General features: G+C 45.5%; 1 protein-coding gene across 2 annotated transcripts in view; it reads left to right on the top strand.

The window, feature by feature from the left end:
- LOC140212122 (PH and SEC7 domain-containing protein 1-like) overlaps nt 1–17,494 on the top strand; it is a 249,095-nt gene that overhangs the window by 112,769 nt on the left and 118,832 nt on the right. Inside the window, exon 7 of one of the 2 annotated variants that reach the window (XM_072282690.1) lies at nt 916–1,431. In XM_072282690.1, coding sequence (XP_072138791.1) covers nt 916–1,431 — 516 coding nt within the window. Of the gene's footprint in view, nt 1–915; nt 1,432–14,917; nt 15,259–17,494 lie in introns of those variants that run through there. The other variant, XM_072282691.1, reaches the window with a different exon arrangement.

The following is a 17,494-nucleotide window of genomic DNA, read 5'->3' as shown; positions in this document are numbered from 1 at the left end:
ATGCTGCTTGACCAGTTGAAGTTTTCTGATTTTTTCTGTTTTTATTTCAGATTTCCAGAACTTCAGTCACTGGTTGTGTTATTCAGCCTTCCTTAAGTCTAGCCAATCACTGACCTTACCTTTTGTTATCTCCACCCCTTACCCTTCTTCTGCATTGTAAAGCATGTTTCATTTCTAACTATTCCCCAGTTCAGATCAAAGGTCAGCAATCTAAAATATGTGAACTCTATTTTCCTCCACACAGATGCTACCTGACCTGCTAAGTATTTAGACAATAAGATATAGAAGCAGAATTAGGCCATTCAGCCCACTAAGTCTGCTCGGCCATTCAATCATGGCGGATCTATTATCCCCCTCAACCCCATTCTCCTGCCTTCTCCCTGTAACCTTTAATGCTGTTACTAATCAAGAACCTACCAAACTCCGCTTTAAATATTCCCAATGTCTGTGGCAATGAATTCCACAAATTCACCTCCCTCTGGCTACAGAAATTTCTCCTCATTTCTGTTCTGAAGACGAGGCTACGCTCCCTAGTCAATTGGTTTCAATGAGGTCCCCCCCCCCCATTCTTCTAAACACCAGTGTGTAAAGGCCCAGAGCCATCAAACACTCTTCATATATCAACCCTTCGTTCCTGGGATAACTTGTGAACCTCCTCTGGGCCCTCTCCAGCATTTCCAGCACAGTCTGCTTTTATTTCATATGCCTGAGGCCTATTGAGATTGGCTAGGGTAGATGACAACTTTCAAAGGGAAATTGGCCCAATACTTGAAAGGAAAAATAGACCCACGGCAACAGGGAAAGAGCTGAGGTGTGGGGTTAATTAGATTGCTCTGTCATTAAAAGCAGCCCAGGCACAGTGGGCTGGATGGCCTCTTCTTGTACAGCATGATTCAATCTCTTTGCCTTCTTCAGGTCACCAGACACAGAGGTCAAAAACCTTCTTCCATCTGTTGCCCCGGTCAGTCTTTCCAGAAGCCTCTCTGAAGACGGCACTGACACCTTCAGCAAACAATTTGAATGCATCCTGGAGTCTCACTGTGCCAAAGGCACCTCCTACACCAGCCTTGACTCAGTGGAAGTTCTGGCCTCCCCCAGAAGAAGCCAGGGGAATTACTTCACCTTTGACTTTCCAACCCTAACCTCAGAAATCCAGGAACAGATTAAGCAGAACGCCCGTCTGATCGAAGAGAAGTTCTTAACTTGGAGCAATGCTAATTCATCCACAGGCTCCAGAGGGGACTTGAACCAGCCAGGAAGCCCCAAGTCACAGGGGTCAAGAGCAGACAGGAATCCAAACGCCAATCCAATGGTGGGCTACAGCAAGTCCGAGAACCTTCTCAGCAGGTGCCAGCTCTACACAGGCAACCATTTACTCAAGGGGGTTCTTGAAATGGGCGCTGATGAACCAAAGTCAGATTATTCATCCAGGTGGGTGGCAATCCATTTTGAACTAGGCCCGAAAATAGTTTCAGAATTTGAAAATAGTTTCAGAATTTGAACTGTGGAGAGGGGTAGATATGCTGATGAAGAACCATGAGATGATGAAATCTGGAGCAACGAACAATCTGCAGGAGGAACTCAGTTGAAATTGGGATTGGAATTGCATTATTATTGTCTCATGAGGTTCAGTAAAAAGTTGGTCTTGCATACTGTTCATACAGATAATTTCATTACACAGTGCCATGAGGTAGTATCAGAACTCAGATTAAATTTTACAGCTACAGAGGCAGTGCAGAGTAGCTAGATAATAACATGCATGGTGGAAACCCTGCATCAAGACTACCTTTTCCTCCCACAGATGTTGGTGGACCTGCTGAGTTCCTCCTGCAGATTGTTTTGATAGCCTGTGCTCGTGCGTCAGCACTGAAAACTTACTCCACTCTTTATTTGTGACATCTCATGGACAGCACGGTGGTGCAGCTGTTAGAGCCACTGCCACACAGCTCTGGTAACCCAGGTTCGATCCTGACCTCAGGTGCTGTCGGTATGGAGACTACACTTTCTACCTGTGACCATGTGAGTTTCTGCTGGGTGCTCGGTTTGCTGCCTCATCTCAAAGGCGTGCGAGTTGGAGGGTTGATTGGACACTGTAAATTGCCCCTGGTGCGTAGATGAGTAGTAGAATCTGGAGGGAGATGATGGAATTTAAGATAAATCGGAATATGGGAATAATGTAAATGGCTGATGATATCAATGGACTCGATGAGCCAAATGGCCTGTTTCCTTAGTGTATGACCCTGTACTGTGATCTCAAGTTTTCTCACTATTGTTGTAACCCATCCTGGGCTTTGTGGTCCTTCATTCCCGCACCCTGGTGTACCCACAATTTTAAATATTCAACCACTAGTAACCAGGCATCAGCTCCTTGGGTAGAAAGTTCTGGAATTCCCTCCCTGAATCCCTCTGTCCTGTACAGACAAGCCTGTCTTTTCAGTCAAGCTTTGATCATTTGCCCCAATATGTGACCATGCCTTATTTCATTTGAAAACACTCCTGTGAAATGTTCTGGTCTATCCTTGAAGTTGTCCTCTATGGCCCAGCACAGCACTCTGCAACAGATTACTGCAGCAGGCACACAACGTACCTGTTTGGATATCCTACCAACAGCATCAAACCTCAAAGATACTTGAGCAGCTTGGGAGTCTGTGTGCTTCTTACCCATCTCCCTCAGGGCTTCCCTCATCATTACGTTTTGACCGAGATGGTCATTACCAGGAATGGTGCAATGGAGAAACCTGGTGTTCACTCAAATCAGTAATTGGAATGCTGGAGTAAAATGTCTCTCTTCTGAAGATTATCATACTCTTTTAAGGATGTTTATAGACTTTTTGAAGATGAAAGATCAGTTTATTTGTCACATTGAAACAAGCAGTGAATTGTATTGTCTGTGTCAATGACCAATGCAGGTTGAGGATGTGCTGGGGCAGCTTGCAAGTGTCACCATACTCTCAGCACCAACATAGCCTGTCCATGCTGGAGCAAACTGGAGGACCTGGATGCTACCTACATGGTCATGGGGAGAATGTACAACCTCCTTACAGATAGCAGTGAGAATTGATCCCCAATCAGTGGCGCACTGTAAAGGATTATGCCAGCTCCCAACTACTGCGCTGCCCCAAGGACATGGTAGCATGGTTACAGGCATAAATGGCTGCTTGGTGGTGTTCATGGATGCAACGGACCAAATGGCTTGTTTCCTTAGTGTATGACACCGTTATTCTGTTGATCTCAAGCCCTCTCACTATTGTTGTAACCCATTCTGGGCTCTGTGGACCTTTATTCCTGCACCTTGGTGTATCCACAATTTTATATATTCAAGCACTGGTAGCTAGGTATCGGCTGCTTGGATAGAAAGTTCTGGAATTCCCTCTGCCTTGCACAGAAAAATTTAACTCTTTAATCAGGCTTTTATCATTTGCCCCAATACGTGGCCATGCCACATTTTGTTCGAAAGCACTCCTGTGATGTGATCCTGTGATGTGTGTTTTGGGCCATTGTCCTTTATGGCCCAACAGAGTAGTCCACAACACCCTGCCAGGTTGCTGCCTCGGACACACAAGATTGACTTGTTCGGATATCCCAGGAACAGTATTACATCTCAGTGATACTTGAGCAGTTGGGGTCTGTATGCATCCCGCCCATCTTGCGCTGGGCCTCCCTTACCATTTCATCTTACCCAGGAATGTTATCGCCAAGAATGGTGCAACGTAGAAATCTGCTCACTCAGATCAGTAACTGCATTGTTGAAGCAAAATTCATTCCTTCTGAAGAGTATCATAAGTTTTTAAGGATGTTAGTGGACTTTTTAAAGATTAAAGATTAGCTTTGTTCATCAGGAGTACGCTGCACATACAGTGAAGGTCAATTATCTGCGTCACTGACCAGCACAGTCTGAGGATGTGCTGGAGGCAGCCTGCAATTGTTGCCGTGCCTCCAGTGCAAACATAGCATATCCATAAGTTACTAACCCATCTTCAGAACGTGGGAGGTAACTGGATCACCTGACAGAAACACAGGTGGTCATGGGGAGAATGTACAAACCCTTTACATTCAGTGGTAGGCATTGAATCCCGATTGCTAGCACTGCAAGGCATCACGCTAGCTGCTACACTACTGCACCCCCCCCCACCCCCCAAGGGCAGGGTGCCATGGTTACTGGCTTCTGTTTATGTCTCATAATGAAAGAAACCTCTTTGTGTTGTCCATGCAAGTAACACTTTGCTCTTCAGTTCTCTATCGCAAAATTGATCCACGTTTGACTGTTGGATGATATTAATGGAACCAAGTTCAACTTAATAAGGCATCTGGATCTCCAGAACATTTACTTGTGATTATGAGGTAACTTGCAGTTGGTTTCTAAGTGTAGGCTATGTACAAATATTCAGCATAGCAATTGCCTAAATGACCATAAGAGACAGGAGCAGAGTCGGGCCATTCAGCCCATCGAGTCTGCTCCACCATTACATCATGGCTGATCCCGGATCCCACTCAACCCCATACACCTGCCTCTTGCCATAACCATTCATGCCCTGAATGGTCAAGAAACTATCAGCTTCCACCTTAAATATACTGTCGGACGTGGCCTCCACAGCAGTCTGTGGTAGAGCATTCCACAGATTCACTACTCTCTGGCTAAAAAAATTCCTTCTTACCTCTGTTCTAAAAGGTCACTTCTCAATTTTGAGACTGTGCCCTCTTGTTCTGAATACCCCCACTATAGGAAACAGTCTCTCCACCTCCACCCATTCTAGCCCTTTCAACATTCAGCAGGTTTCAATGAGATCCCCCCAACATTCTTCTAAATTCCAGTTAGTACAAGCTCAAAGCTGCCAAATGCTCCTCATATGTTAACCCTTTCATTGCCAGAATCATCCTGTGAACCTTATCTGGACTCTCTCCAATGGCAGCACATCCTTTCTGAGATATGGGGCCCAAAACTGTTGACAATACTCCAAGTACAGTCTGACTAGTGCCTTACAGAGCCTCAGCATTACTTTTTTGCTTTTAGAGTTACAAAATACACATGGACTAAGATGTTAACTGTCCTGTACTATCACCAGTGGGATCATCAGTTGATCTGCCACTTGTCTTCAGGAGTTTCAGCCCACTTATGATCAAGACTCCTTTGAGGTGGTGGGCCAGCAGTGCTAAAGCACCACCTCCCACTGGTGAGCTTAAAAACTTGGCGTCTGCCTCTATCAGAGTTGTGGGTCACTTCCATCCAACAGACAGTCTACTCTTCAGGTGTCTATACAACTACTGAAGGGAATATTTAATTCCCTTTGAAATAAATGCCAACATTGCATTTGCCTTCTTTACCACAGATTCAACCTGTAAATTAACCTTTTGGGAGTCTTGTATGAGGTTTCCTAAGTCCTTCTGCACCTCTGAATTTTGAACCTTCTCCCCATTTAGATAATAGTCCATACTATTGCTCCTTTTACCAAAATGCATTATCATACATTTCCCAACACTGCCACGGTGCTCTTCCCAATCTTCACAGCTCTGTATTAGGTAACACCTTACCTCTCTTTGCTGGACTAGTGATGACCTTTTGTGTGTTGCTCAATGTATACTTTTCATGATTAACCATGCAAAATGCAGTTGTAGAGCCATTGCAGCTTTGGACTAGTGATCTGGAGATTGTGGGATCAAATCCCACCGAATGCAGATTGTGAAACTGGATTATAATGACATTTAAAATGAAAAATTGCTACTCCTGAACTGTTGGAACCTGGTAAAACTGAACTTTCTCAATGTGAAATTCCACTGATGAGGTAGTGAGCATGCTGGGAATCAAGCGTATGAAGTCACGTACTGAATGAGGCTTATTACTTGTATGACCCTGCACATGAAGGCACCATGTAGGTACAGCAAGTGATGGTGACTGCAGATGGAATGTTAGTCTTTATTGCAAGGACAGTGCTGTATAAAAGTAGAAAAGTCTAAATGCAACTGTACTGTGGGAACACACCTCAAATGTTCACTAATGCCCAGTACAGTTCTACTTAAACTTAAATTATACACAATTTTTCAAAGAATGAACACAATTAGAACAAAAGAAATCAAATTCCATTTTAGTGCAGAATGATCAAAGTAGTTATTGTATTGCTAAATTGTAGTGATTAGGGTCGTGCCGTGTGGTTGAAGGAAAGTATCAGTTCTTGAATCTGGTGGCATGGGTCATCAGGATTCTATACCTCTTGCCCAGTGATACCTACAAGAAGATGGCATGGCCTGGATGGTGGGGATTTCTGAACAGGAATGTTGCCTTTTTGAGGCAGTACCTCCTGTAAATACTACTGATGGTGGGGAAAGGTGTGTTCATGATCCATTGGTCCGAGTCCGCTACATCCCCGCACATTCAAATTGCTGTACTAGCTCAGGATGCTTTCAAAAGGACATCTGTGGAAGTTTGATAGTCATCTATGGGACTTATTAAAGTGAAGGCAATAATCTAGACCCAATGATCATGGGTTTGGCATTAGAATGTCAGACAGGAGCAACAAATGAGAGAGGGAGGAAATGTCTAAATTGTTATTAAAGGCCTGGTAGATTTGGCTAATATTGCTGAAGAGGGGCCTAGTAGTGAATCCAGTCTGAAGCCACAAGCGACCACTTTTTGTAATCGCTCTAGATTCCAGCATCTGCAGTCCTTCATGTCTCAGCAGATGCTGCCTCACCTGCTGTGTTCCTCCAGAGCCCCTTGTGTTGAGCCTGTCTCTGAACCATGCCTCCCCATTGAGTCAGAGAGGGTTTGGTTTAGACTTCAATTCAGGTGTGCCTGTGTATACCCACCTGGTTTTGCCAGGTGCACTGAGGTAAGACCTGGTTCAGTTCCTTCAAAGTGACCTAACAAACCAATAACTAGAAAGCAAGCTAGGATGAGACCTGCCATTTTCTGAACAATGTAACCTTCATGTACTTTCTGTACATCTTTGTTCAATGTTTACTTTTTGGCAGGTCAAGGGTTAAAATCATGGAATACTGCAGGACTGAAATACTTGTTATCCCATTGTATCTGTGCCAGCTCCCTGATGGTTATCCAATGAGCCCCTCTCCCGGGCCATGTCCTATCACCTCAAGATTCAAAATTGTTTATTGTCATTCTTCAGTACGAGTGTAAAGGATAACAAAATGATTGTTACTCCGGATCTGATGAAGCATAAAAACTCAATAAAAGCAATCCTGTAAAACACAATGTACAAGAAACTGTAAAATGGCTGTGCATGGGGGTGAGGAAGGGTGCTGAGGAGCTTTGGAAAGGAGTGGCTGATGCGAATGTGGTGGCACATTTATCCAATTCCCTTTGGAAATTCCTTATTGAATCTGCTTCTGATGCCATGTTCCAGAACACATGCGAGAAACAGAGATTTTGTTCTCGTGTCATCTCCAGAAGGTCTGCAGAGGTTTACCAGAAATGGAAAACAATGGTCTTGAGCATAGGTTGCATGGACTACAATGGAATGGTGGTGCATTCATTTATCTTCATCTTGGAAATTCATATTAGACCATATGACGTAGGAGTAGAATTAGGCCATTTGGTCCATCGAGTCTGCTCTGGCATTTTATCATGGCTGACTCATTTCCCTCTCTAGCTCATTCTCCTGCACTTTTCCTGTAACCTTTCATGCCCTGACTAATCAAGAACCTATCAAACTTTGCCTTAAATACACCCAATGACCTGACCTCCACAGCCACCTGTGGCAATGGAATTCCACAAGTTCACCACCTTCTGGCTAAAGAAATTCCTCCTCATCTCTGTTGTAAAGAAATGTTCCTCTATTCTGAGGCTGTGCCCTCTGGTCCTAGAGACTTCCACCATAGGAAACATCCTCTCCACATTCACTCTATCTAGACCTTTCAACATTGAATAGGTTTCAATGAGATTCCCCCCCCACCCATTCTTCTAAATTCCAGTGAGTAAGGGCCCGGAACCATCAGTCGCTCCTCACGATAAGCCCTTCATCCCAGAATCATTCTTGTGATCCTCCTCTGGACCCTCTCCAATGTCAGCACATCTTCTCTTAAATAAGGGGTTTTGTCTATCCTGCTTGTTGTTTCCTCAAAGGACTCTAACAGATTTGTCAGGCACGATTTTCCCTTAAGGAAACCGTAAGATTTAGGAACAGAATTAGTCATAAGGGCCATTGTGTCTGTGTCGCCATTTTATCATGGCTGATCCATTATTCCTCTCAGCCTCAATCTCCTGTCTTCTCCCCATATCCCTTCATGCCCTGACCAAACAAAAACCTATCAACCTCTGCCTTAAATATACATAAAGACTTGGCCTCCACAGCTGCCTGTGGCAAAGAATTCCACAGTTTCACCGCACTCTTGCTAAAGAAATTCCTCCTCATCTCTATTCTGAAAGAAGGTCCCTCTATTCTGTGGCTGTGTCCTCTGGTTTTTGACTTATTTATAGGCTTCCCTCGCATGTGTTGTATCAAGAGGTTGGTCAAATTCGGATTGTGTTCTCTGAAGCGGCAGCGAATGATGGGAGATCTGATGAGGGTTTATAAAATAATGAGAGACATAGGTAGAGGAGGCAGACGGTATCCTTTTCCCAGCATTGAAATATCCATTACCAGAGGGCATGCATTTAAGGTGAGAATGAGTAAATTCAAAGGAAGCGTGAGGAGCAAGATTTTTACACAGAGAATGGTGGGTTCCTGGAATGGGTGGTGTTAGAGGCAGATACTGTACATAATGAACTTTTAAGAGATGTTCAGATATGCACATGAATGGGAGGGAAATGGATGATATGTGCAATGTGTAGGCAGAAGGGATTAATTTAATTGGCAATTTGATTACTAAATTAATTGACTCGGCACAACATTGTGGGCCGAAGGGCCTGTTCCTGTACTGTACTTCTATGTTCTAATATAGGAAGAGGCCATTCAGCCTATCGAGCCTGGGCTGACTCACAATCTTTCCCTACTAAATTTCCTTGCGACCGATTCTCCACACTGTTCCAATCAACCCTGCCATTCACTTGCAACACAGAACATAGAACTTAATCCAAGCGACATCCTGGTAAACCCTCTCTAAAGCTTGCACATCCTTCTTGTAAATGAGGTAACCAGAACTGAACGCAATGCTCCAAGTTTAGTCTAACTACAGTTATGCAGAGCTGCAAAATTACTTCACAGCATTAGGGGCAGTTTACAGTCATCAATTAACCCAAATTCCATGGCTCGGGAGTTATCCTGGTGCCCTGGCAAACATTACACCCTCCTCCATCGCCACCAGGGCTAGATGAAACCGATGGAGCATAACTGAGCTGCATGCAAGGTGGCATCTGAATCTGCCTCCTAATGCTCTCATTGTGTGTTAAGCACTTTGGAATGTTTTTGAGGGTTATTATAGTGTGTTGTGTCAATACAAGTCCTTTTTCTGCTATGAGTGTGTTATTATTTTGAAAACAGCCAAGTACAACTTAGCGCAAAGGGTTAACCAATTGTTTTGTAACTACGTACTTACAACCAAAGCAGGCCTGCAGAAAGGGACAATGCTCCTTTCTCTATCTGCGTAAAGAAAGTCTCCAGTGTAACGTGGAAACAGCTTTGGCAGAGAGCCAAAGAAGGGCAGCCTGCTTGCCTGCACTTCCTGGTGATGTCCTTTAAATAAAATAACCAACAACAAGAGAACGCATGGACTCATTTAAAATGAGGTTAGGTGGTGTGTGGTCCCATGGCCGGAGATCATCAGGCTGGCCCATGAGCAGGACGTACAGAGCTAGAACAGCTCTCTTCAGGTATGTGGCTGACAATGACATGTTGCTTGGAGCCAACTTAGTCCTTGGGTTGATCTCTCTGCACGGAATCATCCGGTTTGCTTGCTGTTGTCCTCTGTTTCCTACAAGCTGCAGACCGCATTGCAGAAGGAAGCGTCAAGGGAGCATGGCTTACATGCATTGCCGTCAGTAAGCTGGCTGGAGCAAATGGGATGAAAATTAGGACAGTGTTCAGGACACCCTTGAAGTATTGTACTGATTTCTGCACTCCACAGCAGCCTGTAAATCTATGTTAAGCAGGCCACACGTTTTGGAATCAGTTTCTGCAAAAGGTTGCGGCATCAATGCCAAGGTGTCATGTGCTGTAAAGTTGACCTTGCAGCTTGCTGTACCACCGTCCCCAATTTCCGAATGCATGGAGCAGAACTAGAAGGTTACCGATCTGATTCACAAGCCAATGAGAAACCCTGGGGTGAGGGGAGAAGATGATTCAACTACAGAGAAAATTAAGAGATGAGACAATAGTGGAGGTCATTTAGAGGTTCGCTAGGACGGGAAAACCTTGGTCACAAGGGAAGAATTGGAGAAGTGGAGTTAGTTTCTTTGAATACTAAAAGTAGCTCTACAAGGGGCTCCAATAGATCAATAAGGAGGATTAAATTCACTTAACAGCCTAGTGGTGCAGATTTAATGTGTTTAGTGGAAATGTTAGAGGGGAAATGAGGAAAAAAAAGCTTTCATACAGGGCTAACATACAAAGTGCTGGAGGAACTTTTCAGTTCAGGTAACGTCTATGGAGTAAAGTGGGCAGTAGGCATTTCAGGTTGATATCCTTGATCTGGACTGGTCCATTGAAGGATCTCGATCCAAAACATTGATTGTCCATTTCTGTCCATAGGTGCTACCTGACTCACTTGAGTTCCTCCAGCACTTTGTGTATTGCCTCAGACTTTCAGCATCTGCTGTCTTCCTGTATCTCCATTTCACTCAGGGCCACTAGTCATCTGGAATTCACTGCCTGAAAGTGACGTAGTAACAGTGGGCCGCATCCCACATAAATAGTACCCGGATGTCTACTTGATGACTGTGACTTGCATGGCTATGGACGCAAGGCTAGAAGGTAGGATTAGACTCGGTAAATTTTCTGACATTCTCATGGGTTTAGAATAAGTGAGAGGCTTTCTATTGGCAACAGGGCTGGGAACAGACTCAATAAGGTGATCAGCAAAGGTAGAAGAGGTCTTATTAAGAAGCCAAGTGATTAAACAGCAAGATTTGTGATTTCAAAAGTGGAAGGTGTAGAGGAAATAAGTTTAGAGCCGTTAAACAGTACAGCACACTACGGGGCCTTCAGCCCACAATATTGTGCCAACCTTTTAATCTAGTCCAAGATAAATCTAATCCCATCCACATGGCCCTCCACTTTCCTTTCAACCATGTGCCTACCTTCATTGCTTGTCATGCTACTGTCATTTAGGACAGCAGTGAAGGTCCTCTATCTCTGTCGTCCTTGGCCACTCAGATGTAGGATTCTTCACTGCTGTTTCTGTAGTAGTGCTTTTGACCAGTCAGGATTGTTAGACCTGATCTGAACCGTCGAACGTGGAGGACCGGTAGACCACTCTTAGTCTGGCCTCTACCCTTTGACCTGTTGGCATGGGTGACCCGACCAGGAGCAGAATCATAAATCCCTGACTCCAGCCAACATAGCTCTCTGGGTAACTGAGGTACACAAGCCTCCAAACCATGACAAGTTTGTAATCCTCTTGGAGGTTGTGCCTATCTAGGAGTCTTTTAAATCTGCTTCTGTCATCACCCGTGGCAAGGCATTCCACGCATCCACCACTCTCTGTTTAGAATACTTACCTTTGACATTCCCCCCCACCATACTTCCTTCTGTTCACCTTAAAATTATGCCCTCTTGAGTTAGTCATTGCTGCCCTGGGAAAAAGTCTCTGGCTGTCCACTCTATCGATGCCTCTTATTATATTATACACTTCTATTAAGTCACCTCTCATCTTCCTTCACTCCAAACAGAAAAGCCTAGCTCACTCAATCTTTCCTCATAAACCGTGCACTTTAATCCAGGCAGCATCCTGGTAAATCTCCTCTGCACCCTCTCCAAAGCTTCCACATTCTTCCTAAAATGAGGCAATCAACTGAACACAATACTGTATTCCAAGTGAACTGGAATACAATTATGTTAAACTGTGGTTTGACAGTCTCTGGAATATTGAATATAGGTTGTGTCTCCATGCCAGAGGAGAGCAGGGAAGATTCACTAGACTGGTTCTTCGAATGGTAGTTTTATGTTGTGAGGAGGAGCTGAGTTGGCTAGTCTTCAGGGCTTGAAAGAATGAGATGGGATCTCATTGAAATGTACAATATTCTCTGAGACTTTGACAACGTTGAGCTGGGGAGGATGTTTCATCTGGCTGAGGTGTCACATTCAAAATAAGGAGCAGGCTATTTAAGATTGAAATGAGGGGAAATTTCTTCACTTAGAGAACAGTGGATCTGCGGAATCCTTTGCTCTCTGGTGCTGTAGAGGGTCAGTCATGGCTTACATTCTAAATAGAGGATGGATTTCTGGATATCGGCAGAATCAGGGAAAATAGTGTTGAGATCAGCCATGACCTGGTTGAATAGCAGAACAGGCTCAATGGGCAGAATGGCCCACTCCTGCACTTATTTGTTGCTAGTAGCCTGCTCCTGTGTACTCTTGTTCTCCTTCACATCCTGTCCCCCAGGACCTTGTTTGACTAGTTCCATGAGTTCTGAGGAGGCTGTTTAGGCGACAGTGGGTACTGCACACGGAGTGGATGTTTTCTATAGTGGGGGAGTCTAGGACCAGAGTGCACAGCCTCAGAATAGAATGTCCCTTTAGAACAGAGTTGAGCAGGAGTTTCTTTAGCCAGAAGGTGATGAGTATATGGAATTCATTGCCAGAGGCAACTATGGAGGCTAAGTCATTTGGTATATTTAAAACAGAGCTTGATAGGTTCTTGATTAGTAAGAATATCAAGGGTTATGGGGAGAAGGCAGGAGAATGAGATTGAGAGGGATAATAAATCAGCCATGCTGGAATGGTGGACCAGACTTGAGTCGCCTAATCCTGCTCCTGTGTCTTATGGTTTATGATTTTTCTACAGATGGGGTAGGCAATGGGGACTTTCTGAGGAAGTGCACTCGGCCTTACACTTATGAGATCTCTGCACACTCCTGATGCATAGACTACATAGGACAGACAGTACACTGCTGGAACAGGATGTCTCTGAACATGATGTCAAACTAAACTAATCCTTTGTTTGCTCATGATCCATATCCCTATGGGGTGTCCAGGGAGGGACAGCACATCTGCTGAAATGGTTGGCTGTGCCCACCAGACACTCAGCTCCTACCTGTGGCTCCAAGTAGCTGCCTGCATGTGACAGCAGCCACACCCCGGTACACGGCTTCGACAGGTAGTTTAAGCCAGGTGAGGGTAGCCAGCAGGCCTCATACCTGGTGATACATGCCTACCTTAGTAAGCACGGTCAGCTCCAGCGGACTGGGCAGATGAGATCAACAGAAAGATCCAATGGCCAGGAAGCCATTCTGCAAAGCTTTGTGGAGAACGAAGGGCATGACAAGGCACAGAAGTCACGGTCATCCACTGCAACCAAGGAAGACCTCAGTTTGGGATGGCCTCTCGGGCCTCCGGACCCAGATTTCCAGGGTTGAGAGAGCGGAACTATACCTGTGCAATGGCTTAACGGCTTTAAAAATTCTCCTGCACAGGTCTCCTGTCATTGTTGGATACGACAGACAACCAACACATCTCTCCATTCCTTGGAATTTCATTGAATATGAAACAAGATTCTAGATTTTCGATAGCATCTTAAACATCATTTCTCCACTTGGAGAGAGAGTGAGCCTGAGAACAGGGTCAGTGAAATGTTGCATTTCTTCTCAGAAGCTTTCAGCACATCTTCCGTCTTCCTGGTAACCTCTTTTCACGACTGTAAGAACTGTTTGTCTTATAATTATAGCTTTACAATAATCCATATAGTTTAGCTATCAGTCCCATAGTTTGAAGAGTGCCACCATTCCTCTGGAATGCCATGACACGTACAGGAGACCAAAGTGTGGATTCTGACTCCCTGCCTGCCTCTATCCACGCAGATAACCTGTGGATTCCTAACAGGAGATCGAGTGGTGTGGCTCATGTTGGGAGTAGAGAGAAAGAGAGTCAGTAGGGGGAAGAGGGAAAGCAAGAGTGAAAAAAGGGAAGAATGAAAGGGAGTGAGAAAGAGAGGGGGGAGGAAAGAAGAGGGAGAAAGGGAAGGAGAGAGAGGGATGGAAGGAAATGTGATAGGAGGAGGAAGATGAGAGAGAGAGAAGGAGAAAGAGGGGGACAGGAAAGAGAAGGAGGGAAGGGGCAACAAAGAAGAGGTGAGGGAGATTGGGGAGAAAGGAAAGAAGGAGTGAAGGAATGTGAAGGAGGGAAGGGAAAGATTGTGGGAAGCAAGGGGAGAGGAAAAGAAGGGAAGTGGGAGAGAAGAGTGATGGAGGAGAGAGAGAGAGGTAAAGAGTGGTAGGAGAGGAAGGCTTGAAGGTGAGTCACAGGACAGAGAAGGAAGTAAATGCAAACCTTTGACAAAATAAGGCTTGTTCTGATGAGTTCATAAGTCGACAGATATAAATAGAGACAAATCCTCCCACTATCACCCACCTCCTTACAAACTCCACCTCCAAGGAAAGTTTGGAAGAAGGGTTTGGCCAGGCACAGTGAAGTGGGGGACGACGCATTTGTGACATGGATAATAAAGTGCAGCGGTTGAAGGCGCGTTGAGGGAGGTGTGGTTGAGGGAAAGGGAACAGGCACTTACTCACGTGAAGCTCGCAGGACCATGCATGAAAATAAGGAATTGTTTGGAACTGCAGATGAAGGAGATTTGGCGAGGCGGCTAAAACATGAGCTTCTCAAGCAGCGTGAAAGAGAGGCTGATATGAGAGAGAGAGAGATGAGGTGAGGCACTAATGCAGAGACAGAAGATGTACATCTGTCTGCTCTGTAAACTCCGAGGGGCTGTATGCCTGAAGGGAAGATGCCCGCTCCGATGTGAGTAACAAACTCATTCGCTTCGGCAGTCCCGGGATGTCAAGGTCACGGCCTTAACCGAGGCATGAGCATGCTGGATGAGATCGTGCGGAGAATGCCCCCAGCACTTCACGCAGCCGAGCCGCTGTCGCCGGGAAACAGCCGCAGCTGAAGGAAGGAGGCGCCAAGGACCCGTCCACACCTCCCCATGTTGGCTCGCTCCGGAGCTAACTGACCTGCGAACGGGGCAGGTTGTGGGTCAGAGGGCAGCGGAGACCGTCCCGTCCCTGCCCTGCCCAGCCATCCTCTCTATACATAGCCCCTCCAGAGCCGGCGCTGACGAACTGTCAGCCAGGATGGGTGAGACAGCCGCAGGAAATCTGTGCTGTTGGCAACAGCAGGGGGACTCGGGGCCCGTTCTGGCCACGGGAGAGCTGTGAGTATGAATGGGACGAGCATTTTCCTCCAACCCCTCCCCTCTCTCGTGTGTGTGTGTGTGTGTTAGTGTCTGAGATGTGTTAACCCTTCCTGTCTCCGTCAGACACGGCACCCTAACTGTGCTTTAAAAAAGCAGAGTTCTGCGTGTCCAGGCAGTTAAATGCCCTGTCCAAGGGGCTTCCGGTCCACCTGCCCCGCGGTTGGAGGCCCTGCAGGGAAGGTGAGGAGGGAACTCAATTCCGAGCTTCCACGCCCTCAGGCTAGGTAGGGAAGTGGGCGGGGAGTAGCCCGGGGCTCCTCTGTCACCCTGCATCACCAGCTGCCCAATCACAAACCAGCCATTCAGCCTTTTTTTAAAAAGTGGGATCTTGCTGTGCATGCATTTATTTCTGTACCTCTGGCCTGTGAATCTTTGTGAATTTCGAGGAACAGTTTACTAACCACTGGCGAGACATGGCTCTGGGAGGATACAGGCAATGCCTAGATGTAACTTAATTCTTTGCTGCTGGTGCTGAAAGGGAGAGTAGTGCAGGTATTTGCTCTAGACTGGTAATGTAATGGACTAGCAGAAAGAGGCCTGAGTAGCAGTGCAAGGGTTAAAAACGCTGGCAACACGGAGCAGGTCAGGCAGCATCTTATGAGATAAACTGAACCCAACAATTCTGTCAATGGCTTTTCATTACAGAGGTGCATAGAGAGAAGTTCACAGAGATATGAACCTCGTATTAATAATCTGGAGTTAAAACCAAAATTTATTGGTGATAGTGTTGCTGATCAGATTGTTTTTAAAAAAACGTTTGATTATCGAGTGCCCCATAGGGAGAGAGTCTGCAATCTAAACTTGGTTTGGCCTGTTAATGTCTCCAGGCAAAACATTGCAATTTTTGCGTAAGTTCCCCATGAAATGCCCAAGCAAGGCACTTTAAGGGCAATCAGTAAATGCTGGCCTTGGCAGGAGTTTGCACCACATACCTAAGGGAAGATGTTCTGACACAGCAGAGGGTCCAGAGGTCTAACACATGGACTGCACGTGACAATTCTGTTCAGAAAGGTGAGGAGGGAAGGAGGGTGGTGCAGTCGCATAGTGATGAGCACAACGCTTTACAGTACCAGGGACCTGGGTTCATTTCCTGCTGCTCTCTGCAAGGAGTTTGTACGTTCTCCCTGTGACCACGTGGGTTTCCTCCGGGTGCTCTGGTTTCCTCCCACAGTCCAAAGACGTACCGGTTGTTAGGTTAATTGGTTGTTGTAAATTGTCCAGTGATTACATAGAACATAGAATAGTACAGCACAGTACAGGCCCTTTGGCCCCCAATGTTGTGCCGACCCTCAAACCCTGCTTCCCATATAAGCCCCCACCTTAGGCCAGGGTTAAATTGGAAGTTGCTGAGCGGCACGGTTCAAAGGCGGGGAAGGGCCTATTCCATGCTGTATCTCAATAAATAAATCTTACTGGAATCTACTGAATACACAAAGGCTTGGGTACTGTAGACGTGGAGATGTTTCCAGTAGTAGGAGAGTCGAGGGCACACCCTCAGAATAAAGGGATGCCCCTTTAAAACTGAGAATCTCTTCAGGTAGAGGATGGTGAATCTGTGGAATTTGTTGCACCAAGTGCTGTGGAGGCCAAGTCTTTGGGTGTGATTAAGGTGGAGATCAATAGATTCTTGATTAGTAAGGGGATTATGGGTTATAGGCAGAAGGCAGGAGAATGGTGCTGTAAAGAAAAATCAGTCATGATTAAATGATGAGCAGACTTGAAGAGCCACATCCTGAAATGTGAACCCAAGAGATTCTGCTGATCCTGGAAATCTTGAGCAACACACACAAACTGCTGGAGGAACTTGGCAAGTCAGGCAGAATCTATGGAGAGGAATAAACAGTTGATGTTGCAGGCTGAGACCCTTCATCAAGACTCAAGTATGAGTTGTCACTTGGTTGCATTTGGTATTTTTTTTCGATAACTGTTCTTTGCATCGGTTTGCATGGGATTCTGGGATATGTAAATTGTGATATTCTCTCCTGTTCAAAGAGAATGGAGGCTATTTGGCCCATCTAACATTTTGGTGTTGGTTTATGATTGTCACACTGAAAGATTCAAAGTACATTTATTATCAAAGCATGTGTGCGGTATGCAGCCCTGAGGATCATCTTTCCAAGATACGGTGAAAAGCTGTCTTGCATACTGTTTATACGGATCAAATCATTACACAGTACATTTAGTACAAAGTAAA

Source organism: Mobula birostris, chromosome 18 (assembly GCF_030028105.1).
Source record: "Mobula birostris isolate sMobBir1 chromosome 18, sMobBir1.hap1, whole genome shotgun sequence".
Taxonomy (NCBI): Eukaryota; Metazoa; Chordata; class Chondrichthyes; order Myliobatiformes; family Myliobatidae; genus Mobula; species Mobula birostris.
This window is presented reverse-complemented; position numbering and strand designations above follow the sequence as displayed.